At 36.9% G+C, this 27,302-nt stretch overlaps 1 protein-coding gene across 6 annotated transcripts in view; it reads right to left on the reverse strand.

The window, feature by feature from the left end:
- Window positions 1–27,302, reverse strand: part of ITPR2 (inositol 1,4,5-trisphosphate receptor type 2) — a 493,497-nt gene that overhangs the window by 144,857 nt on the left and 321,338 nt on the right. For all 6 annotated transcript variants that reach the window (XM_032432655.1, XM_032432656.1, XM_032432658.1 and 3 more), the window contains 7 exons: window positions 19,618–19,726; window positions 18,944–19,131; window positions 12,641–12,824; window positions 11,676–11,932; window positions 8,629–8,829; window positions 6,041–6,151; window positions 1,594–1,689 (listed from right to left, as the gene is read on the reverse strand). In XM_032432655.1, the coding sequence (XP_032288546.1) occupies window positions 1,594–1,689; window positions 6,041–6,151; window positions 8,629–8,829; window positions 11,676–11,932; window positions 12,641–12,824; window positions 18,944–19,131; window positions 19,618–19,726 (1,146 nt within the window). The remainder of the gene's footprint in view (window positions 1–1,593; window positions 1,690–6,040; window positions 6,152–8,628; window positions 8,830–11,675; window positions 11,933–12,640; window positions 12,825–18,943; window positions 19,132–19,617; window positions 19,727–27,302) is intronic.

The following is a 27,302-nucleotide window of genomic DNA, read 5'->3' on the forward strand; positions in this document are numbered from 1 at the left end:
TCTTTATTTAAATGAATGTGAAAGTATTTTTCTACAATATTTTCTGTCTTCCTTGAAAAATTTTGCTTTGATGTTTGAATGTTGACAGTGCCAAAGTTCCCATGAATTAGGAGACTCCGGAACCCTAATAACCATCCATTATGTATTAAGCACCCACTAGGTAACAGGGACAAGGGAAACTGGACACCGTCTTCTGCACTGAGGACCCAACAGTGAGTATAACATAGTATGTGCCCTCTAGGGACTTACTGTCCAGTGGGAGAGTCAGCACGTCAAGAGGTGAACACAATAGTCCCACAGCCGCACTAAGTGTGAGGCACTGAGCACAGAGCGGGGGCATGAACTCAGGCAAGAGACTGATGGTGAGCCACAAGGAGGAAGTGGATGTTGAGATAAAGGTGTTATAGGCAGAGGAGATTGTATTTTCAAAGGGCTCTTGTACAGTGCTGTTGTTGTATGAACATGTAACTCATTGCTCCATTTAACCTTAAGAAGAGAGAATGTCTTGCTTCTCTTAGCCCACTGCCTTACAGATACGAGACTCTCTGTAAATATATGCTAAATAAAATTGCATCTTACATTTCTCTTTATCAGCCCTGCTCAACACCATTCCTTACTATTAAAGAGAGAGCAAAAGAGTGCCTTCAACAGGATCTCCCCGTAGTACCAACAGTGGTGCTTCTAAGACTGGGACCTAGTCATGGGGCCGCTGAGCGATATGGGTTTGAGTATATTCTCAATGCGTTTAAAACCCAATGCTTTCAAGGAAAAAAAAAAGAGAGAGAGACAGACAAACCAAGAAACAGACTCTTAACTACAGAGAACAAACTGATGGTTACCAGAGGGGAGTGGGGTGGGGGGATGGGGTGAAATAGGTGATGAGGTTGAAGGAGGGCGCTTGTTGTGATGAGCCCTGGGTGATGTATGGAATTGTTGAATTACTATATTGTGCACCTGAAACTAATATAACACTGTATGTTAATTATACTGGAATTGAAATTAAAGAAAAAGAAACTTAATGCTTTTAAAGCATGCTGATATTACTTCCTAATTTCCATGCAAGTGAGGAGGAAAATATAACTTCTACAGTAAGAAGACACACTAATGATCTCTGTAAAATCCCCATCAAGTCTTCATATGATTTCCTTTAGGCCAAGCATGGTGCAACATTTCACTGATAGAAACAAGTACAAAAGGTATTGGTTTTATTTTTATTGTTCAGAAAGAGGTCTAAATAAAATTTTTGAGGAGTACAAACATTTCTTAGACACCTTTCTCATATATGCCAATACACAAACTAAAGCAAATTTATTTTTGGGGGGGGCAAAAAGAATTTTCAGATAGTTTAACAGACTGTGACAATATGATTAAGAAAAGTGCTTAGAGTGGATAAAACCAATGAAGTAAGGACCCAAATCACACAGGTTTTTGCCATCACAGGGCCTCCTGAGTTACATGTAAAGGTAAGTTGCGATGTGCTATTATGTCCTGGTAGAGCAGTGAAAGTCACTAGCCCTCTTTCCTGACATGCATACTACAAATTTATCCCTTTTAGGATGAACATTATTAATACAGTTTCAAAAATTTTCTTACCAGTTCCCTGGGTCTCATGTTAAAAAGAATTCTTTCCGCATTCTCGCTGTCATGTCTGCTTTCCATAATGGCCAGCAAAAGCTTAGAGGCATTGTTCTAGAGATACAGATTGAGTTAATGCACATGGAAAGACTATTTCATGGATTAACAATCCCTGCGTTTGTTTTAATTGACATTACCAGGACCATTTAAAATAACAAACAAACAGAATTTTAAACTGCTAATTTCATTTGGCTAATTCACATTTTAATATAGAAGGTTTTACTTCATTGTCAACACAAAATAAAAATAATGAATCATGAGAGGTATGTTACAAAGAATATTTTAAATATTGGCAAAAGGCTGTTTTAAATACAAAATTGAAACTTCATATATAATGCATTAAAATATACTATTTTCCATCACCATTTTCTAAATAGACATCCTTGATGCCATTTTAACAAGATGGTAAGGTGAATTTATCAATAATGTATTTTATAGAAATGGAATATAATTTAAAGAACTTAGCACAATTGTTTTTCGCATGAAACATGAATACATACTAGCATATCAAAATTTTAAATAAATTTGAGCAACAATCACCGAGAATTAATCTATAAAATTTTAAATTCATGAGTTAGTAAAATAAAAATTTACTGGTAATAGTTTACTGGTCTCACTCTACGGCAGTATATATGCAACATGTTTACCAGCTGGGTTGTAGAAGAATATTTTCTTTTGTTTAATAGAGACTAAAAATAGTTTATGTTGTCTTTGATGTTTCCACTTTGGTTTATAAGTATATATTCTCAAATATGTAACCTGTAGATACCATTAATGTTTCTGATATAGTTGATTTATAATCCAAAGAATTATAGAAAGTCTTATTACACAAAGCACAATATCCTCAACATTTGGAAAGATGTTTCTTTACACTGTTTTCAGTAGCACTGCCCCAGAATTGCGGCAAACTGTGAAATGATAAAAACCACCTGGGAGATATTTCTACAGTGTTTTTGCAATATTTAGATAAAAGTCTCAAGCTCCACACGCAATCTTTGATAGGAGCACAAGAGAAGTAGAGTCAAATGGCTTTAAGATGTTTCTCAGTGACTAAAAATTAACATCTTGTAGGATAAAAACTTGAACTGAATCAGCTGTTTGATGTATGCAGACATTCACCACATAAATTGTGTTAAATTTATACAAATTAATTTCACTGAGTAGCTTAATACCAAATTCTATCCAACTATTTTGTTCTTTTAGGAGTGCAGCCTAAAGACTATCTTTAAATGACTAATGTTAGCAGCAATGATGTCTGATGATGATGGTAGCAAGATCACTGACCCATCCTGAAAAAAAAAATTAGTATTTTGTAAGGGAAGTGGCATTATTTTTTTCTGGTCCATTTTCAATTTTTTGCAGATTTGTACCTATCCTAAAATCCATTTTTATAATCTAGCATCCTATACAAACAACATACCTAAAATAATAAGGTTCTAGGATTAGTGGAGAACTTAAATCCTCAGAGCAATCTGAACTGACCGCACAGAATTCAAAGCTAAAACCTTGGCAACACTAACAGTATTCTCTAATGAACCTCACTTAGCAGGCCCAATACATAATAGCTTAAAAATACATCCAATTTCAGAATACCATTGGCAATATGATTTTTTTGCAACCAATCTTCTTTTTACACTATGTTGAAAGAATAGAAATCTTGTTGGGGCGCCTGGGTGGCTCAGATGGTTAAGCATCTGCCTTCGGCTCAGGTCATGATCCTAGGGTCCTGGGATCGAGTCCTGTATCGGGCTCCCTGCTAGGTGGGGAGCCTGCTTCTCCCTCTGCCTCTGCCTCTCTCTCTCTCTCTCTCTGACTCTCATGAATAAATAAATAAAACATTTAAAAAAAAAAAAAGAATAGAAATCTTGTAGATGACCTGAAATCTGAATCAAATTGAAAGTATAAGAGCCTATATACACTAAGAAATCAAATGTGTGTGTTGGTGTTAACAGATTTTCTTCCAAAGGAAGCTAGAGACCTTTAAAAAAAAAAAATACCTATTTACAAATTCAAAACTTTGCAGTCACAGATCAGTCATGAAATGTAAATTAAAAATTAAAGGACAAGACAGATACATGAAAAAAATGCATAAGCCTTCATAGTAAATGAGTATATAGAGTTAAGTATACTTAAAATTATAAATGAAAGCATAAATGATTAAGCAATTAAATTTAAGGATGAATGATACAAAATAAACCTTAATGTAGCATTTTGTAATATGACATACTCTATAATGTTATGGAGAATTTATAATTAAAACCATTCTGCTCATGGAAGCCCCCTAAAATCTGCCAATATATATCATTCTGCCTTATAAGCATTGTTCTCATATTGTCCATTATACACAAAGCTTCATAGCTTGTTTAGAAAGGTACATATGCCTTGTTCTTTAAGTAGAAGACTATATTTTAAATATTTCAAGTCAGATCCATTCACCTGGTATTTTATATATACCTTGATTTAGCCAACATCACATTTCAAAAAAATATACATATATAGTGGTTAGTAACAAATGAAATTTTAAATAGTCCTTTTTCAAAAAAGCATTTTTATTTGAATAGCGAAAAATATCTATGTACTGTTAAGTAATACCCCATCATTTAGTTTTTTACATATGCTTGGATTTGTAAATAATCTGTATGCCTATACTTGGTTTTATTTTTTTTAATACTTTGTTTTAAATTGATGAATCACAGGGCTCCTGGGTGGCTCAGTCAGCTAAGTGTCTGACTCTTGGGTTCAGCTCAGGTCGTGATCTTAGGGTTGTGGGATCAAGCCCTGCGCCCCACTCCGCTCTCAGCAGGGAGTCTGCTTGTCATTCTCTCTCCCTCTCCCTCTGCCCCTCCCCTCTCAAATAAATAAATAAATAAATAAATAAATCACTCAGTATTTTCCTCCATTAAGTTATATCAATTAAAAATGAGATTTAAAGATACAGTCTTTAGGCCAATAAAGGATTTAAAGAGCCAAAGGCCAAGGCTTCTATATGTTGTTTCTTTATGAATTATGATTAAAGATAAATTTAAGATGAAATAAACATTTTTCTAGTAACTCAACTTGAGTTGTCATATAGGCCGAGGCAGGCTTCACTAACAAAAGCATGATGCTAATGAGGAAAAGGACACAAGTTCAATCTACATACAGATCACCTTTGTTCTGTTCTATGAACGGAAAGACCCAAGGCTCATACATATTGCCAATGAAAACAGTGAAAAAATAAAAATTCACCTTGTCTATGAAAAGAAACATTTGCTTATTAGGAGTCCCTAGCACAATCTTCACATAAGTAGGATATATATATACATTCCATTATATATCTAAATCTATATTTAGAAACAAAATTACAAAAATATCATTCCTATTCTTTCTGGCCATAAATTTACCGATACAAAGTTTAATTTAATTATATTTGCTATGGGCGTCTGGGTGGCTCAGTCGGTTAAGTATTCGACTCATGTTTTTGGCTCGGGTCATGATCTCAGGGTCATGAGATCAAGCCCCCACACAGACTCCACGCTCAATGCAGAGTCTGCTTAAGATTCTCTCTCTCTGTCCCTCTGCGCCCCCACCCCCACTCACGCATGTGAGCTCTCTCTCTCAAAAAAAAAAAAAAAAATTGCTCTGATATTGGATGGACCTGTTTTTACAAAAAAATTGTATTTAACTGATGATTTTTTTTTACCTCTTTAACACTAAACACAGTAATGTGGTCTTTAATAATTTATCTGTATTAAATATCATGCCTTTGGATTGGGATTTATTTAGCTTCTTGTGTATATTCGTCTATTTCCATTTAAAGAAAAAGTTGAAGAAATTTTTTAAAATTCCATTTTCTTCCTGAGCTCTGATAAATGGAACTACTGGGAAGTATGTGCACAGCTTAAGTTAAAGCAGCTTCTCAAAGGGAGTGTGAACATTGCTTACAGTATTTGACAAAAAACCACGATTCTCATGTAAAAGAAAACAACTTTTTGAGAGAAGAGAGCCATGAAACTAAAATGCAGCCCTTCTTTTACTTGCTCTAATTCATTGTGACTTGCTAGATAGAATTCTGTAGTCAAGAGGAATTAAAAATATATGGCAAATTGAATGTTTAACACCTTTTTTTCCTCCATATAATAAAAATATAAAATAAAAACAAAGAGAAGTAGTGAAACAAAGTGGCTACTGAAAAGAACTTTCAGTAAAGTACCCTCCAACTGAACATTACCTCAAAGCTTATTGGACGTTTATTGGGGTTTAGAGCACATTATACCTCCACTATTCTTTTCTGTCAATTCATTAGCTGAATAGATGATAATACCTGGGTTTTTACAAGAGCTACTTGAAGATTCAGAGTCAATTCTGAAAGGAAGTTTTATATAGAAAATGTCACTTTCACCCCAGAACAGTGGATTTACTCTACCTTTAGTTGGAGCACCAGATCCATTCGATATTTACCAAGAGGGTTTATGTCATTTAGAATCAAAGCAATGATGATATCAATCCCATTTGATTCATGAGTAGCAATACACGTCTAGAAAACAAAGCGTTTACCAATGTTTTATTTACAACATAAAAGCACTAGAAATCATCTGACATAAAAGAACAGTCACCTTAGTTTTTTTGACCTTTAAAACAGAATTAAGATTTAACTTTATGATTAAATCAAGGGTTTAAATTTGACTTACTCTTTCATATCGAATCTTTTGATTGACTAGTATTGATTAAATGGCTTTGAATGCAGAACACTGAAAGAGACAATGTGTGTAAATAGGTATCTTTTAAAATGAACCATTTTTATAGAATTTCAAAGAACTTCAAAAATTAAGTTAAATACCCTTTTCAGACAACAAATTCTAATCTGCCCTCCACTAGAGGAGTGCCTTAAATTCAGAATTTTAAGATCTGATTTCTCCTGGCTAAGAGAATATTCCCATTTATGAAAGGAGTGTCCACAGTATGTCTGAGGTTTGTAAGTCACTGTCATTGGCACTGATGCAGCGTATCAGTTTAGCTGCTACTGAATGCTGAGTGAGTCACGCGTGATGCTGCTGCACCTGCTGGGGAGCAGCAGACAAGGAAGACAGGCACCTTCTCATGTTCTGGGGACATCTGTCAAGTATGGTGGTTGAGGACAAGTTCTGCAGAGTCCTTAAACCTGAGTGATTTATAGAGGGACCTGACTTGGGGGAAGTTTATAAAACATCCTGAGAGATAATCAGTATTTTGAAGGTTAGGGTCTACTGTGCCAGGATCCTGATCTTAACTCAATGGGTAGAACTTGAACATCAGAAACTTGTGGGTTGGATTTTGTGGAACAACACGTTACAATGCAGTATCCAGTGTCAAGGGGGTTTGAAAAATGGAAACCCAGGTGAGTTAAATGAGAAAGAGCAAACTCAAGGTAACTCTGAAATAATGGTTATTTTTCAGAATGGGCTTCATTTCTCCCTTTGCACAAAAAATTTTTTACTCCCCCAACACAAGGGAAAGGTGTCTTCCATCCATCTCCCACATTCCCTGAGGTTCTTCTGATTATTAAGACACTTGCTAGACTTGGAATCGATTTGCAGATCATTTCTGGAATGTTCTGGCAAACTTCTTTTCTCCCACACATTTTCAGAGGTTGGGGTTCAAAGTAAGGATATTTTTAGAGTAATGTGGGATTCATGTTTATTATCACTATTTATTACTGTCTTATTATGTTATTTTATCATTAGTTTTTACTTTTAGAGCCTACCTGACTTAGTAAATTAATTTCAAAACTCAATTTCATCCTTTTATAAGACCAAAAGTGGGGAATATGTGTTTGATATTAGAGATATGCATGTTTATTTACCAACAACAAAACCAAGTCTCCAAATTTGTATATTTTTCCTCAACTTTTAAATCAACAGTTAAGTTTTCTTGTACCATTACCCTAGGAGACTGAAATATAATCCAGGAAAATCCAGGGCAAAATCTGCAGACTTCTTTACCAGGTAACATGCACATTACAGAGGGGGGAAAGTATCCTCACAACAAATTCTTTATGTCAGTAATTGTTGGTTTTTATTCTACATACCTATGTATGCGTATGTGTGTACATGTTTATACATATGTATGTGCATATGTCATACTTTGCAGCCTGGTTTTTTTCACACTTCTTTTCTGTTATGCACTGATGTTTGGTCTCAATGGCTTCTTTAAGATTTATATCCAGAAATGTTTACCACTTGAAAACTCTTTCTTCCAGGCTGAATCCATGCTTGCAATGATAGCCCCATAACACTTAAGTGGATGTGAACAGTTAATTAATAAATTCTAGGGTGACTCCCCTCTCTGTACTAGCTCAAGGGTCCTGTCTTCTATGCTCACAATATGTCCTTGATGTCCAAGAAAATGGAATCAGGCAAACCTTCTGGAAGAGAGAGGTGAAATTTTATCCTTGAAAATGTAATGCAGTCAAAAGAGCACTCTATTTAGACCCAATCAAAAGTCCTGAGTTTTAAGAATGGCTCTACAATATACTGATTCTGTCACTCCGAGACCGTGGAACATCACCTGATCTCTGAGTCAGAACCTATTCATCCACAAAATGGGAGCAATAAGACCTATTTCATAATTTCCATAAGTTTACTGTGAGTATAAAAGAGATAATATATACTACGCACTATAGCAGAGTGGTAGAAGCCAAAGGGAGTGTATTCCACAAATCCTGGGAAAGAGTCACTAAAGATGAAAACTGAGCAACAGTGAAGAAACACATTTCACTCTTTTCGGGAGGTCTGATTTTTATCTGGAACATTTTCATGGAAATTTTCTTTTATGATGAAATTAAATAAAAATAGGGCATAGTATTTGCTAGTCTAGAATTCAGTCTTTGTATGTTTCATGAGAAAAGTAAAGATATCTGGCAAAGCAAGAAGAAAGATCTTTTACATGTAGACAAAGCTTGGCTCCTTCACCAGTTTGATCCTTTTGCTAATTAGTCATGAATACTTCTGCGTGAAGAACTGCTTTCACGGTTACCTGATTTTCATGGCATGGGCCCTGGCAATACTCCGTCAAGCTCTCCAGAGTCTGGTTGACCAGCACTACATTCTTCTCATTGATGTAGAGACCCAACAGGCCCAGGCCACCCGTGGTACTTCCACAAATGCAGTCCAAAAACTGAAGGGTCTCACAGACGAGGTTATAATTTGTTTTGTTGTTTTGATTCCTCAAGAAGTTCTGAAGGCAAAAGAAAATATACCTGAGGAGTTAAAAGAAATCCCTATGCTAATTGCTTTCAGCTCTCTCACTATGTGTGTTTTCCTGACTCAAAAATATCCCCATGGCAATGTGGAATGGAATTGCTCTTTATAAGAAAGTGTTCACATTTATTAAATTTCCCCTAGGTTTAAGAAAATAAGTAGTAGGAAAAGGAGAAGGACTCAAGAAGCTAGAAAGAAGTTCATCAGGGAAAGAAGCAATTTTCAAGTAAATGATCCTTTATGAACAGTGCATCTTCAAACAGTAAATCATACAACCATTATGGAGGGCAACCTAGAAGCACCTATTAAAATACTCAGTTAACATACAGTTCCATCTCATTCATATACGTATATATACATATATATATATACACACACACATACACATATGTATATAAAATCATCATATATATATGATGCACACACACACACACACTGCTTATAATAGCAAAAACTGGAAACCATACCATACCTATCATAATGTGACTGATTTAACAAATAATAGTACATCCAAACATTGGAATATTGCAAAGCTATAAAAATGAGGTACTTCAATACATACTGATATAAACAAAATCTAGTAATAAGGTGTATTACTAAATGAAAAGTAACTTGAGGAACATTACATAATCTGTGTTTTTTAAAAAGAGTTTACATGTACAGATCAATTTGCTTCTACGTGCATAAAAATCCCTGGAAGGAAGTACAACCTGTTAACAGTACTTTCTTTGGAGGCGTAAACCTAGTGAAAGGTAAACAGAGAGGGAAACTTTTATTTTTATTTATTAATTATTTTTATTAATTTAATGTATTATTTAATTTACTTATTGAATTTATTTCCACCACTTTCTTTTTTTTTCTTTAGTTTTTTTTGTGTGATTTTTTTCCAATTTTTTATTATGGCATAAAATTTACCATCTTAAACATCTTTAAGTGTACAGTTCAGTGGTATTAAATATATTCATAATGTTGAACTACCATCACCATCATCCAATTCTAGAACTCTTTTCATCTTGTAAAACTAAAACTCTATACCTATTAAGAACTCCTCATTCTCCCCTCCCCTCTCCCCCTGGCAACCACTACTCTACTTTCTGTTTCTCTCATTTTGACTACTCTAAGTAGGTCATATAAATAGAATCACACAGTATTTGTCTTTTTGTGACTAACTCATTTCACTTAAAGCATAATATCTCAAGGGTCATACATGTTGTAGCACATGTCATAATTTCCTCCCTTTGTGAGGTTGACTAATATTCCATTGCACACATATACCACATTTTGTATATCCATCTGTCAATGGACACTGGGTTGCTTCTACATATTAGCTATTGTGAATAATTTCACCATCTATTCTATTAAAACAAAACTATTTTAAAGATTTTATTTATTTATTTGAGAGAGAGAGAGAGGGAGAGCATTCGAGTGGAGGGGAGGAGCAGAGGGGGAAAGAGAGGGAGGGGGAAAGAATCTCAAGCAGACTCCCCACTGAGTGCAGAGCCTGACGTGGGGCTCGATCTCATGACCCTGAGATCACCACCCCAGCTATTTTATAAGAATGTAATGTAATCATACGTTACACTCAAAACTATTTTATAAGAACATTTTCCTAATTGTCTGATCTCACACTCCTATTAGAAAAATATTTGATCAGATACTATGTATCTATCTCCCACATGGACAGACCAAATGGATCAGGATAAGCGTGTAGGCACATCTCCAGTACCCTCCCTCTGGAAGTGATACTTCTGGCCTTTGCCTGCCACAGCTCTGCAGCAGCCCTACCCACATTGTGGTAGGGTGGGCCACAAGACTCATAGTTTCTACCATTCACGAAGTCCTGAGCTTCTCATCTCCTTAGAGGATATTTAATTCAATTCGTATGAATCTACCATCTCTTACCAACTCAGAACACCTCCACTCTAGGCTCTCACTAGAGAACACAGCTTCAAACGCTGCTCTCCCTAATCCTGGATACGTGCTCTTAGAGACGATTTTACCTTTCATGTAGTTACGCCATGGTGACATAAGCAGTGCACAAATAATGCAAAAAACAAAAGGCCAAAACTCCTAGGTGCCCCTCAGTCCATCTATTTGAAAAAGAAAAATGTACCAAAGAAGATGTAAGACCAGGACCATATTCATCTACAAAGGTATCAACATTTACTGTCCTAAATAATCCTCCTATATTCACTGTTTCTAATGAAGACGTATAAATATAGTCTGTATCCTCACTCAAGATATATGAATTGAGTTGGAAATGATGAAGGCCCCTGTATTTATAAAACCACGAAAGGTAGGGGCACCTGGGTGGCTCAGTTGATTAAGCATCTGACTCTTGGTTTTGGCTCAGGTCATGATCTCAGGGTCTTGGGATTGAGCCCTGCATGGGGTTCCGTGCTTAGCAGAGAGCCTGCTTGAGATTCTCTCTCTCTCTCCCTCTGCCCCTCCCCCTCCTCTCTAAAAAAAATAAACAAATCTTAAAAAAAAAAAAACTATGAAAGGTATAGAAGAGGCAAATGCGACCGTACCCAACAAATACCAGACTACTAGGGTTAGGTGATGCCAGCTGAGGCTGAAAAGATGTGAGTTGAGGATGAAATGGACGATAACATATGAGCCTGATTTTTTTCACGCATAAAGGAATTTCCCCTCATTTTTCTTCACTTAGATGCAAATGTTTCTTCCCAACTCAGAAGAGCCCTATCGGTTTTATTGATTATCTCTCCAAAACTCTCTCCAGAACTATACGTTAGTATTTGAATTTAGTTACCTACAATCATAGGCTGTCTTCTCAGCTTTTACACAAAATAGAACAAATACCTGCAGTTCCCGGTTGTGATTCTCACACAGCAACTGAAGAAACCTCAGTATGGGCTGCATGATGGCAATTGCAGGACTCATCGTTACTTCCTCTGCAGACTTTTCCTCAGCATTTCCTGCTTCTGATCCTGCACACATAATGTCTATTTCTGGATCCATTTCCCTTCGGTATGCACAGTATGCTTTGGACGTTGCCGAAGAAGCTTCTGTTAATTGCCCTTTCATTCCCTCTTTCAAAAGTAATGATGAATCTCTTACTGAAATAAAACAGTACGCTTATATTTCTGAATTAACTTCCTTTTGCTAATTAAAAAACAAGACAGCCAGTTACCCAAATTCTCTAAAACTGAATTAAAAATCATCTGACACGAGGTGCAACAATTTCCCCAAAACAATCTGAAGTAGCAACTAAAATATTAAATTTGCACAGGACATTAAAAAAAAGATCTTAATGCTTCACCAATTTTAGAAGGGCTCGTGTCTTTCTGATAAATATAAAATATGAGAATTCTTGAATTCAAGAAGGTGGGAAAAATATGGCAAACTTCAAAACCTTAATGTTTATATGATTTATATTTACTTTGCCAATGACTTTGTTATTCCAAATGCCAAGAATCTTTCATTAGAGTATGGTGCTATAATTTCTATTCTTAAAATCTGGACTCCACGAACACTCCAAAGGTTCGGGCAGCTGGCTCTTTACCGTGCACTCCACAATGAAGCCAAACATTTTCATGTCACTTAGTTGCTTTGCGCTGATAATGCCTTGTTTGAGTTTGGTCCTGCACAGCTGTTTCAAGGTCAGCCCCATGGTCATGATAATTTGAGAATGGAACTCCGTACACAGAACCACAGTTGGGACAATGAGAATGAGACTAAGGTAGGTGAGATGACAAAGATCAGTGAGACTTAAAAGTTGTGAGACCTTCTGTTCTATTCCCCCAAGTACTCAGGTATTTCTTTACCTCTCATTCGTGGACCAGATGTCATCAATTCATTGTCATCATCCCTTTTTTTGTTACCTAAGTCTATGGTATTAACTGTCACTGTTGATCTTATCTCTTTCTGAGCAGCCTTCATTCGGTCATACAGAACTTTGAAGAATTTCTCTGACTTTTTTTGTTCGTGCAACTGCTGGTAGAAGGAATACTGCAAGAAAACATATTTTAAGATATTAATACCCAAGTGGAGAAAAATAGTGCTTGCATGCTTGAAATAAACATAAACATCATGGATAAAAGCACATATTTAACGTGCTGCCCATTATTATTTCATAAATTAGCAGCTTTTACCAGTCTCCTGTACAATTTAGCATATACTAATAATAGCTTGTATTTGCTTAGAACTTTCGACTAAAATCCAATATATTTTCCTGTTATTTCATTCATCCTTACTGATTATTTTATCTTAAAAATTTACAAGGGCACTGTAAGAAGTTGTATGCAAAGAGTTCCTTGATTTTTTATATTAGTATAAACTCATGTCTTGATTCAACACATATTTATTGAGTGCCTACTATGTGCCAGGCCCTGGCTACTACTAGGGACAGAACAAAAAGGAAAAGCCACCACAATCCCTGCCCTCCTGAGTTTGTCACCTAGAGGGGAAAACAGCCACTAATCCAATGATCATCCTGTGTAAATGTGAGTTTACGCAGAGTTACAAAGAGTTATTTTTCTCTTTATCTAAATTACAGTACATTTAATTTAGAATGTGTTACCATGGCAGCCTCACTCACAGGAACCCACTGATAGATAGGCACTAAGTTTTTTTGGTACTTCATTAGCTACATTGCTTTGCATGGGGTCTAGGACAAGCCTGCCATAAAATGTATAAAATGGATTCTGCTTTAAGAGTGAATAATGATGTAGAAAGGATTCAACACCAAAATGATGATAAAATATATCATAGTGAGAGGTAGAAATACTGAACCGTGAAAATATCTGCCTAATCACTGTCTGCTTAGTGACTTATGGAAGTATCCAGAAGAGGTAGGAGATGGGAAAGGTGATACACTCCAGAGAAGACAGAATTTGTACTGGGTGGGGAAATTGTATGTTACTAATATGAAAATCATGGGATACGCACAATAGATACAATAGAAATAAAGTAAAAAAATTAATAAAGATAATAATTCTAGTAACTGTACTGATTAAAAGACAGTTATATAACCTTGATGAGAGACATTGTGAAGAAAACATATGAAAAACAATGACTCCCAAATCAAGTACAATGAACCATAATCCAAAAATGTAAACAGACAATTTTGATGAGTTTGGCTCCTGTACGTAGGTTTTCCTAAAAGAATGCCAGGAACCATGACCTATAGGTCCTGGGACTTGCAGATAAGACTCTAATGACATCAGGTCTTGAAATGGATGCCTGTCCTGCAATTTTCAATATGGGCAATGTATGAGTACAGAGCAATTTATGAGCCTTAGGAGTTGGTTTCATACCTACAAGGGGAAGCTCTAAGCAGAAGGCTAGCAACCCCTCAAGAAAGCAGGGCAAAAAGCCACAGTTACCATAGCAACTACAATGAAACAGTGAAGCTGGTTCTGTTAATTCAAAGGATAAATGCAGCATTTACAGACCTCTCCAGTCCCACAAATTAAGCTGATGTTTAGACCCTAATATTTCCAATATAATTGGGTTAGAAGGTGAAAAGAGGTTCCAATATATTAATGAGGAAGTTGCAGGAACTTTGTGGCTGTATTAAAACAAAGTTTTATAATTTATTTAGTTCCTTGAAATACATTATCTCATTGATACTTTCAGTACAACGGTGTGATAAATAATAAGTATTCTTATTTCCGTTTTACAGATCAATAAGATAACGTTTAATAAAGGTAAATAAATGACTTGCCCAATATTACATAACTAGTAAGTGGTAAAGCTAGGATTTAAATCTAGATTCTCTGACTCTAAGTCATTAAATTTATTAAAGTAACCTCTTAAGCTCAAAATCACAGGCTACTTACATAGGCTCCACCTTTTTAAAACCAGGGCACTATAAAGCTGAACAGTATGACTTTAATAAAGATAAAAAGCATGTTTTTTATAAATGTGTACATAATCTCAACAGATAGCATAGGGATTTCTATTTTGAAAGATATGGTTTTTGATTAGGAAACTGCTTCCATAAGCTTCAGAGTATAAGGGGAAACTGAGGTTTTTTTCAGGAAGCAAGGGTGATGGGTCAACAGATCTGTGTGACAGAGGAAGGACTTTCCCCCAAGAAGGATGGGGCAGCCCAGAAGAGGGAAGGCAGAGAAGGAAAATGAAGGGAGGAACCGGAGAGATGGTGTAAGCCTAAGGCACTGATGCAGGGTGGATGAGCCAGAGAAATTTCCCAGGGGTCAGGAAGTAGAAGGTTATTTCAGAAAGGAGATGTCTAGAGTGGTTAAGACCACAGACCCTGGAGCCAGACTGCATGGGTTCGAGTCCTCACTCTATCTGTAACTAGCCATGTGAGCTCGGTAAAGGAGCTCAAACCGTCTATCTCAGATTCTTCTTTGGTAAGATGAAGATAACATATGTTACCTCATCAGTTGTCGTGAGAATTAACCAAGTCAGTACATGGAAAGCACGAAGAACAGGGCCTGGTATTTAGCAGGCATTACTTTGATTAGTGTTATTATTAGTGTTCAGTTTGAAATTATAACAGAAATGCCTCCCCTCTGCTCCCCTTCAACCAATCTTTAATAATGTATATTAAACATATAAATTGGCTGATGTAGCTAGGAGGGTATAAATTAAGGAAGGGAATCAGATTCTTATAGAAGTAGGGCTGTCAAGCATTAGTGCCTAAGGGCACTGTAAGAATGTAACCACCCTCCCTGGGGACCAGCAGGAGTCTTGGGGAGGCGTGGGTTTTAGACTGCTCAAGGGCAAGGAATAGGATTCAAGCTGACCTCAGTGAGACCTTTTAGAGACGGAGAACATAGCTGCTATTTGGGTTATACACGGTGATGTAGAAAAGTGATAAACCTAAATAGGGGGTGGCTAGTAAATGACATTGTCATAACCCATCTTTAAAAAAGGCTTTCATATACAAAAATAATTTAATGCTATTTCATCAACAAATATTTGTTGAATGGTGATAAAGCACTGTGGATAGAAGAAATAGGACAGGATCTACTTTGAGAAGGATGAAATTTAATTAGAGAGGCAAAATGTCGTTCAAATAACAACAAAGCAAAGTAGCATAGGCAGAGTGCCAAATGGATATTAAGGAAAAAATGTTATGGGAGCTCAAATAAAGGAGTGGTTGTCAAGGCCTGAGCCAGATGCAGAAGACTTTGTGAAGGGGCTAGAATCTGATTCAAACCATTCATTCATACAGCCATAAGGCCAAACAGGGTGTCAGACACATGGGACACAAAGATGAACCTCATGTGGTCTCAATTGTTAAGGATCCATAATTTGCTAGATCGAGCCTGCCACATTCACGAAAAGGCACAATCAAGTGGCAGAAATGCCACTGAAGACATCTGCAGGATACAGCAGGGGCATGCAGTAACTAGTGGACCATTCTGCCTAGCGGCACATGGGATCGGAAAAGGCTTCCAAGAGAAGTTCCTGAGTTAGGGCCACCTAGAGGAGAAAGGAACGTGAGAAATAGCACGAGACATATGAGGAACTAGGAAGAGCTCAGTATACCTGGTGCACAGAAGAGAGGACAGAGGAGGGAGAAGGTGGAATCAGAAAGCAAAAAGTGAAGAGATGAAATCATGAAGGATCTTATGGACTGTGTTAGGGAGTTTCTGCCTTTATAGGGCAAGTGACTGACTTTAAGCAGGAGAATAACATGTTTTTTGGAAAGATATCTTTGGAGGCAAAGTGGAGAATGATTTGGAGAAGTACAAAACTGGGATCAGGGATACCTCCCGGAAGACCTGGTGGCCCAGAAAAGATAAGAAGGCTGGGTAATGAGGGCTGGCTATGCAGAGACTGAAAGCAGAGTGTGGATATGAGAGATGTTAGCAGGCCAGAATCACCAGAGGTTGGCCTTCAGTGAGATACTAAGGAAGGGAGTGAGAGTGAGTTAGCTGAGGTCAAAGTGGGCTTTCAGCTTCCGGCCAGACATCTGGGTGGATGGTCCGGCAATTACTGAGGGAGGCAAAGTAAAAGGAGGAGTTGGGTGGATGGAGAATAACAGTGTATTCAGTCTGGGACACGTTGAGTTTAAGGTACTGGTGGGACATCCCACGAAACATTCTGGAAGATAGCTGGATATAGAGTCTAGAAGTGCATCGAGTGAGTGGAAAATCATCAGCATTGAATGGAAGTTAAAGATGTAGAAATGAACGAGGTCAGGCTAAAGGAACAAGAAAAATAAACAGAGGAGAACCCAAAGAAACGTGAGAGATGTCAGGATTCAAGAGTTAAGTAGATCAAGAGGAGCTTTCACAGAAGGCTAAGAAGAAATGGCAGGAAGTAAAATGAGAAGAGAATGGTGTCCCAAGACCTAAGTTGAAAATCAGAGAGGGAGACATACCAAGAGAGACTCTGGACTCTGGGAAACAAACTGAGGGTTTCAGAGGGGAGGGAGGTTGGGGGATGGGATAACCAGGTGATGGGTATTAAGGAGAGCACGTGTTATGATGAGCACTAGGTGTTGAACACTACATCAAAAGTTAATGAATACTATATTTTGGCTAACTGAACATAATTAAAAAATGGGGGGAAAAAAGAAAAGGTTTCAAAAACAAAGAAAAAGTCACTAGTGACAATTGCCACAGAAACATCATGTGAAAAAATACTGAAAGGTATTTGGGCTCTAAAGGGATGCAGGGACCTTGTCAGGAGTTTGAAAGTGGAACAGGAAGTTTCTGGCAGAAGCTGGCTTATTCTGCAGCAATATGAGGACATAAATAAACGTAAATATGTAGGTGGGGTCCAAGATGATCTCATCCGATGACCCTGCATGGTCCAGTAACAGGAATCTAGAAGGCACTTTAATTGCAAGGATTGCTTCTATCCAGAGATTAAAAACAAAAAATCCTTCACTACTGTCTGGATAATCTATCTCTCACATTATGTAGTTGCCTAGACAATTTCTTTAGAAAGTCCCAACTGAATATCTGGTTGTAGAAGACAAGACCCTTTCCAAGAAAACCCACACTTCCCCAACTCCCCTCAGAGGAATCTGTGTTGCAGCTTCAATACCACGAGAATTTTCAAGATGTTTTTCAAGATGTTTTTCAACAGTATCAGTGTTTGGTACTTGTTTTCTGGTCACTGTGACATCTGCCGTACATGAGGCCTCTCTTCCTAAAGCCACCTGCTATTGGATCTAGCGAACTTCTTGTTGTCCATTGCCTTTGCTGGATTAATAAAGGAATTATCCTAGTTTTCAATTAGATGTGGCTTCCACTTGCCCTGAATAGGAAAAGCGGATTCTGAAATTTCCAACTAGTTGTAAGCATAGTTTCCTTCTCCAACCAAGACAAACGCAGAAAGAGCAGGTGAGCGGGCGGTAGGACTAGGAGCAAGATGTGTGTTCTTTGGGAACACTCCCCAGCTCTGCTCTCAGCGCCGCCCTCCCCCCCCCCCACCCAGTGTGTTCTGCCTTTGGGAGTGGCAGAGCCCAGGAGCACGTGGTAGGAGTTTCGAAGTGAAACGTGTGGCTTCTGGAAATGGTGGTATGATGATGCCTGCATGCAGAAGACATGAATGGCCACTTTCAACTCACCCCTCCCAAGCTGAAGGAACAAAGGAAATGGTTCTTCTCTCCCCGGACCAGTGAAAATTCACTTACTCAGAGGGATCAGGGTAATAAGAACTGGGAGATTTGGGGCATCAAATAAAAAGGCTGTTCTAAACCTCTAAAAAAAAGTAAATGGGAGGGGCTGTGCTGGGAGGGGTGATCAGTGGTACTAAAACCTGTTATAATGCCACAGTGTGAGGAGTTTATGTATTTATTTATTTTTACATTTAATTCTTAGATGAGGCAAAATGTTGTTTTTATTGGCTGAAAGTAGGCCTCAAATTTCCCCAAACAAATCAGAATTTCTGGTATAATGTTAGAAAGGAAGCTTCTAAGGAATGTTCTGCTTCACTGAATAATTTGTGAAGGTCTGCAGTTTCTACAGTAAATCAAATAAATTTATAAGGAAAATGTGATACCAGGTTGTTGGGTTTTTTTTTTTTTTTAGATAGTCATGAGAAGTGAAAAGAAAAATACATTACTTTCCTTGGTTTCTATGACAAGTAAATAAGAAATACAAATAACCAACATAACACTCATCATGATAAACAGGTACCTGAGTCTGTGTATTTCCTCCTTCAAGCAAGGCAATGCCAAGTAAAATGCCTTCGGAAAAAATTCTGTCATTTTTGGTGTTCACTATAACATCGATGACAAGTTCGGATGCACCTTCTTTGTCCAGTAGACACTGAATATCTGACATTGATATCCCCATCTTATCTGAATCTTGTCCAGAGAAGTTCCCTGTGTTTAGGAAATTGAAAAAAAATCTTAATTTTCAGACATTATTAGCACATAGGTTTTTGAATTATTAGACCGTAAGAATATTATTTATCACTGGAATTTTTTCCCTTCAGCATTAAATATAATAAAGCTAGGGTTTTAAAAAAATGTCAGAAGTTTGAAAAAACAGAGCTTTCTATTCAATGTATAACACCTATAATTGTTTTTTCTTAATAATATTTTAGAAAAAGAAAACTAGCTTTATTTTTGTCCTTAATTTATATATTAAGAAATTATGACATAATTTACTATTTTCCAGCATCAAAGAGCAAAATTAGATGTTCAGATCCTTGTGTTATGAATGCAAAATTTTGTACAATGGCTTTTAATAGTGCTTTTTGAGTGGATTTTTTATATTTGTTCTATTTTAAGTAAAATGCTAGCATAACACCAGTGTGAAGACATGTGACCAGAATCCCACAATGATGAGACAATGATCAGTCTTACCTCCACCTTGTGCAGATTTGCAGTAGGTTCCAGAGAGGTGTCCATTCATACCGGCTCCATAGTCTCCTTTAAAGTAGCGATTCAGGAGTATTTTTCTTAATGTGTTACCCTAATACAGAGGATAAGAAAAGGTGTTTCTTATTGTTCTTTTTTCTAATGAAAAGGGAACGTATCAGTACATTAAAATGTCACTTAAAATGCATTTTATCAATGATGGTGAGACATAGAAAAATTAATTTTATACAGCATAATATTTTCTGAGACAGAAATTTGCAAATGTTTCCCAAGAAAATAACGATCTTGCTTCTCCCAGAAATAAAATATAGTATTTTCAACAAAATGTACTGGGAAAATCACAATAGATTGTACTAGGAACACTTATGTACTACAAATTTAAGATTGCCTCGAGAGCTGAGGGTCTTAGAGTTGTTAAGAATATTAGTGATGCCCAGGGAAATAAAGATCAAAACTACAATGAGAGATCACCTCACACCAGTCAGGATGGCTAAAATGAACAAGTCAGGAAACAACAAATGTTGGCAAGGATGCGGAGAAAGGGAAACCCTTTTACACTGCTGGTAGGAATGCAAACTGGTGAAGCCACGCTGGAAAACAGTATGAAGGTTCCTCAAGAAGTTAAAAATAGAACTACCCTATGACCCAGCAATTGCATTACTAGGTATTTACCCAAAAGATACAAACGTAGTGATCCAAAGGGGCACCTGCACCCCAATGTTTATAGCAGCAATGTCCACAATAGCCAAACTATGGAAAGAGCCCAGATGTCCAACAACAGATGAATGGATAAAGAAGATGTGGTGGATGATGGAATATTACTCAGCCACCAGGAAAATGAAATCTTACCATTTGCAACAACATAGATGGAACTAGAGGGTGTTATGCTAAGAGAAATAAGTCAGTCAGAGAAAGACAATTATATGATTTCACTCATATGTGGAATTTAAGAAACAAAACAGAGGATCGTAGCGGAAGGGAGGGAAAAGTAAAATAAGATGAAAATAGAGAGGGAGGCAAACCATAAGAGACACTGAACTCTAGGAAACAAACTGAGGGTTGCTGGAGGGGAGGGCGTGGGAGAATGAGGTAACTGGGTGATGGGCATTAAGGAGGGCAACTGATGGAATGAGCACTGGGTGTTATATGCAATTGATGAAGCACTGACCTCTACCTCTGAAACTAATAATACACTATATGTTAATTTAAAAAAAGAATATTAGTGATGCCTAAAGAAAACACGGCTTAATAAATACCCTAAGAATTGGAAACCCAAAGCCCTATTTGAAGGAGCTTAGTAAAAAGAGCTAGGAAAGTGGTGGGTATACAGCTGGTGCTCCAAAAATTATGCTTGATAAGACAGAGTGAATTATATTTAAATTCCAAGGGCTTTAATCAGAAGATGATAGGTAAAAGACAGTGTATTCCTTTATAAAACATGTAATTCAAAAAAATCCTAAGTCTTCAATCTTACACTGGTTACAAGACATTTTTAAAATACTATATGTTGTACTATAGTTGCTTGATGTACATAAGAAATACAGATAACTCCAAATCTTCCATTTTATTTGTTCTTATTGTTTTAATAGACAAGAGTGATTTTACAATGAATCATGGAACGCTACATCAAAAAGTAATGATGTAATGTACGGTGATTAACATAACATAATAAAAAAATAAAAATAAAAAAAGAGTGATTTTAAGGTATTATTAAACTAAATTAATACAGCAACTACTGAGGTGTTAGTCCCATCTTATGGGTAAGGACACTGGAGCTCAAGAGCTCAGGTAACTCCAGTTACGTGGATCATTCAGCTAGCATGTGGTAGAGCAAGACCCTAACTCAATGCTCGACTGCGCCCCACATTGTGCTCCACGCCCCTCCCCAGGCACAACTCCTGGTGGTGTGACGCTGTGATACGTGGCCCTCACTGCTCCTTCTCTCTCTCATGCTCTGGTCATACTTCCCCCTCAATTCCCGGGGTTTTATCCTCAGTTCTCCTCATCTTCCCTCTCCCCATCAGCAATTTTATCTGATCCCTGGTTGCACAACCCTTTCCGCAGTCTGGCTGCCAAATGTCTTTCCTCCAGCCCGACCTGGCTCTCCTAAGCTTCTCATCCTGTTTCCACTTAGATTGCCTTATCTTCATCTGGAGGTTCTACTGGCACCTCAAACTTGATTTTTCACAATGGAATGGTCTCCTCTATTTTTTTCTCTTTGCCTTGAAGTATAGTTAACAGACAGTGTTATATTAGTTTCAGGTGTACAATATAGGTGATTCAACCATTTTATACATTACTCAGTGCTCATCAAAATAAGTGTACTCTTCATCCACTTCAGCTATTTCACCCATCCCCCACCCACCTTCCCTCTGGCAACCACAAGTTTGTTCTCTGTTTTTAAGAGTCTATTTCTTTGTTTGCCTCTTTTTTCCTTTGTTTGTTCATTTGTTTTGTTTCTTAAATTCCAGATATGAGTGAAATCATATGGTATTTGTCTTTCTGACTGACTTTTTCACTTAGCATTATACCCTCTAGGTCCACCCATGCTGTTCAAATGGCATGATCTCATTCTATTTTATGACTTAGTAATATTTCATTATATATATATATATATATATATATATATATATATATATATACCACATCTTCTTTATCCATTCATCTATCCACCGGACACTTGGGTTTCTTCCATATCTTGATTGTTGTAAATAATGCTGCAATAAACATAGGGATGCACGTATCTTTTGAATTGGTGGTTTTGTTTTCTTTGGGTAAATACCCACTAGTTCAATTACTGGATCATATGATAATTTTCCTTTTATTTTTTGAGGAACCTCCATACTGTTTTTCACAGTGGCTACACCAATTTGCATTCCTACCAACAGTGCACAAGAATTCTTTTTTCTCCACATCCTTGACAACACTTGCTGTTTCTTGTGTTTTTTATTTTAGCCATTCTGACAAGTGTAAAGTGATATCTCATTGTGGTTTTAATTTGCATTTCCCTGATGAGTAGTGCAATCTACAGATTTAATGCAATTCCTATCAAAATACCAACATTTTTTTCACAGAACTAAAACAAATAATCCTAAAATTTGTATAGAACCACAAAAGACCACAAATAGCCAAAGCAATCTTGAGAAAGAACAGAGCTGGAGGTATCGTATCCCAGATTTCAAGTTATATTACAAAGCTGTAGTAATCAAAACAGTATAGTACTGTCCCCAAACAGACACATAGATCAATAGAACAGGATAGAGAGTCCAGAAATGAAACCACGCTTATATGGCCAATTAATCTATGACAAAGGGGCAAGAATATGCAATGGGGAAAAGACAGTTTCTTCAACAAATGGTGCTGAGAAAACTGAACAGCTACATGCAAAAGAATGAAACTGGACCACTTTCTTACACCATACACAAAAATAAATTCAAAACAGATTAAAAATCTAAATGTGAGACCTGAAACCATAACACTCCTAGAAAAAAACACTTCTAGGCAGTAATTCCTTTGACATTGGCCATAGAAACATTTTTCTAGATATGTCTCCTCAGGCAAGAGAAACAAAAGTGAAATCAACTATTGGGACTACTGCAGAAGAAAAGGCTCTTGCACAGCAAAGGAAACCATCAACAAAACAGAAAGGCAAACCACTGATTGGAAGAGGATACTTGCAAATGATATATCCAATAAAGGGTTAATATCCAAACTATATAAAGAACTTATACAACTCAACACCAAAACAAACAAACAAACCAATTAAAAAATGGGCAGAGGACCTAAACAGACATTTTTCCAAAGAAGACATACAGATGGCCAGCAGACACATGAAAAGATGCTCAATATCACTAATAGTCCATCTTTCTTAATCCTGTTTTCAATTTCAATTTATTTTAAGAAGATCAGAACCATCTTGATCATTTAAGGTCCCAAACTTAAGGGCTCATCTACTACCCCTCATCTTGACAATGATTTGTGAAATCCTACCTATTCTAACTTTTCAACTGTAGCTTCCGATAGTGTTTTCACACATATTTTAACCAAATAGAACTATGTGATGATTTCTCAACCACAGTTTTCTGTCTTTCTGCTTTGCTCACATATCCTATTTCTCTGCCTGAAAAGCTTTCCTTCTGTCTTACTTATGGACACGTCCTATCCCCCACTTCTTCATTCTACAAATATTCATTAGGTACTCACTGTGTCTTAGAATTAGTGAATAAGATATAACCCGCACCTCAAAGTGTTAACAATGAGGTCAGTTCCATAATAGGCACATATATTAGGCCCTATGGAAGCACATAAAAGAAAACAGTAGACTTCGAAGAGCTTTTACATGCATATCTCCCCTACTAACTATATGATCATCAGAGCAAAGCTGTCCTGTGCACAACAAATGTCCCAAATGTCACAGTGCCAAGAATTTTAATAGACACTTAGAGTGTCTGGAGTTCTTTATCCTTATAGTGACTTTTATTTACTGATAATTAAGTTTTTAGAACACAGACATTTACCATTGCTCCCTATTTCATGTATTCTTCCTTCAAGACTTTTTCATATAGTGCTGTAGTGAGTAAAGGTGATGACCAGTCTTGGAAGAAATAGAGAATCTAGAGAATACATAAGGAAAAAAAAGCCTGTCTTTTTTTTTTCTTTTAAGAGAAAGCTTTTTGAATTTAATTAATTAATTTTTTTATTTTTTTATTTTTTTAATTCTATTTTATTATGTTATATTAGTCACCATACAATACATCATTAGTTTTTGATGTAGTGATCCATGATTCATTGTTTTTGTATAACTCCCAGTGCTCCATGCAGTACGTGCCCTCCTTAATACCCATCACTGGGCTAACCCATCCCCCCATCCCCCCCTCCCCCTCCCCTCTAAAACCCTCAATTTGTTTCTCGGAGTCCATAGTCTCTCATGGTTCATCTCCCCCTCCAATTCCCCACCCTTCATTTTTCCCTTCCTTCTCCTAATGTCCTCATGCTATTCCTTAGGTTCCACTAATTTCATTCGGCCAATTTCATTCGGCCAAAAAATGATCTTTCCAAAATGGGAGGGAAAACAAAATAAAACATTTCTTTGGAGTCAAATGTGCTTTTGCTTTACATCTTATTATAGCAGAAGGAGATGCTCTAAGAGAACTTTTAGACCCATAAACTACAGAGTTGAGGTTGTAAGTTGGAGGAAAAATGTGAGAACATTTTCACTTAAGTACTAAATTTCTATAAAGGGTAGCTCAGTTTGTTCTACTAATTATGCTTCTCACCTCTACAGACCAATTTACTGCTTCTCATTTGAGCCCTGTAAGATACAGTTGGTCCAGCTACAATAAATAAAGCTGAAAAACATGAAAATCCAGGTCTATTTTTCTTAAAATTGCACAAGTCCCTGTTACCATCTGGAAGAGAACCTACTGTGAGCAGAACCCTGGGTCCTTATGAACTAGCTCCCTTTTTATCCTATGTAAGGGAGCCTTTTAACCACATTACTGCAAGAACCCAACCAAGAGATAAAAACAATGGTGTGTCTTTTTTAAAAGGAGAAATAGAGAGCTGCATTTTATCCTTTGTTTTTAAAGATGCCTTATTTATATTGCTGGAAGAATAAAGCTGTTCAAAACCAACCATAGAGTTAGAAGGGTCTCACATCAAATTAAAATAAGCATCAAATTTGCTATTATTTCTAAATTTTCTTTGGACAAATAAAATAAAATCACAGGTGCTTATCAGATTTATAAACATCAAAATCAAATGAGCAATTTCATCTTTTAAAATTATTTTTCTTACCCAATTCCAGCCTTGCCAGAAGCATATATTTTCTAACTATGTAATATTCAGAATGCCATAGAAAGAAGGAAGGATTTCCTCTATCCCTGTTCTTAACTCTGGAGCCACACTGCCTGGGTTCCAATCCCCCTTATGCCACATACTAACTGGATGGTCTCAAGCATATTACTCCACCACCGTGGGCCTCAGTTCCATAACTATCAAGTGGAGTAGTCATAACACCTATCCTTCTCCAGTTTCTGTGATGATTAAATAGGTAAAAATACGTAAAGTACTTAGAACAGTTCCCAGCACATAGTAGGTGCTACATAAGTTGTGCAGAGTTGATGCTATTGTTGCTAGTATTAATATTATCCAGATGACACAATAGTGGACACTTTACAAAGTGCTTTTGTACATACTTTCTCACTTTATACCAAACATACCCACATTTCTGTATACATACACTAAGAAAATGGCAAAAATAATAAATGATAAACTACCTGAAAATCCTAATTTGTCCACTATTAATCAGCCCTTGGAATCATATCCTTGTGAGCTAATCTGTGTACACTTCACTATATAAAATGGACCTTACAACTCCAGCTAAAGTGGATGAATTCTACCATGGCTCAAACTCCATAGTTTTCAACAAAGGCAAACTTTGTCACTAAAAATGAACAAAGAATAGGTACGGATGCAACAGGATTCTACTGTTCGTCTTAGTTATTCTCATTTAACATTGGAAAATTTCAGATATTGCTACATGGCAAGTTTAGCAGAACTGATTGCTTTTGTCAAATATCGAGTTCTGACTTGAGAGATCGAGGCAAGCGCTGTGTTCCAGCTTGTCTCGGGGCATCCTCAGTGGCCGGCACTATCTGTGATGGGTTACAGTGGCTATAATTCAGATGCAAGTCATTTTCACAAATTCCTTTAACTCCAATAAATTAATGGTGGACTCACCAGCAGAAATTCTGGTACCAGGCTTGTAAATAATCATCTCAGAGCTATAATTGTCAAGGCAGAAATTCGGGAAAGCACTAAAAGCGCATTAAGCCAATTTGAAAAGAATTCTACAACATTGAGAAGTTTGACTTCTACACTCACTCTTCACTTCCAAAATGAATTCCTGACTGGGCTTCCCATGGAAGGTGTCCTTGCTGGATGAGGCCAACTAGCAAGAAATGTCCTTTTCAGTCTTTTCAATATCAGAGTCAATTCCAGGCCACAAGACACAGCTTTTAGCCAATGTCTTCATGTGAACACATCCCAGATGTGCTAAATGTAATGGAGCCAAGATAACCAACAACCACCTTCTGAAATTACACAAAACATCTCCATAAAAAGACATCTTCTGTGGCCAGGGCACTCATGCTGACAGTTTGTGAATATCTGCAAGGGACCATTTTTTTCCTGGCCACTTCCTATTGCACCAACTCCAACGTATCAAAAATCAAGCTTAGAAATTATTGCTTTTCATGGACAGAAAGAGTAACAAAATTTATTAGTCTTAGAAAGGACTAAAGATTCTCTTTGATTTTTGAGAAAGCACAACCCTGTTTGCCTTAATATGAGTTAATAGCATTAGGAGTGAAAAGTTCAAGGATGTGATATTTGAGGTACTGATTCCACATCTGTTCCCTTTCCCTTGGAAAAATGACACGATAAAGTAGTATTTTTTTCCACTGTGGAAAATAGAATGAAGACACCATCAAAATATGACAACTACAACCAGAATCCTAAAAAAAACTAAGTCCTCAATTGGGAATTCAAAAGGTAATGAAAACTGCCACGTGGAGATGCTTAATTTAGGGTTTTCCCCTCAAAAACTAATGTTTAACTTCTAATCAGCTTGGATCAGATCTGTAAGGGGGTTATGGTACGTACCTATA

Source organism: Phoca vitulina, unplaced genomic scaffold, assembly GCF_004348235.1.
Source record: "Phoca vitulina isolate PV1807 unplaced genomic scaffold, GSC_HSeal_1.0 scaffold49, whole genome shotgun sequence".
In the NCBI taxonomy this organism is placed as follows: Eukaryota; Metazoa; Chordata; class Mammalia; order Carnivora; family Phocidae; genus Phoca; species Phoca vitulina.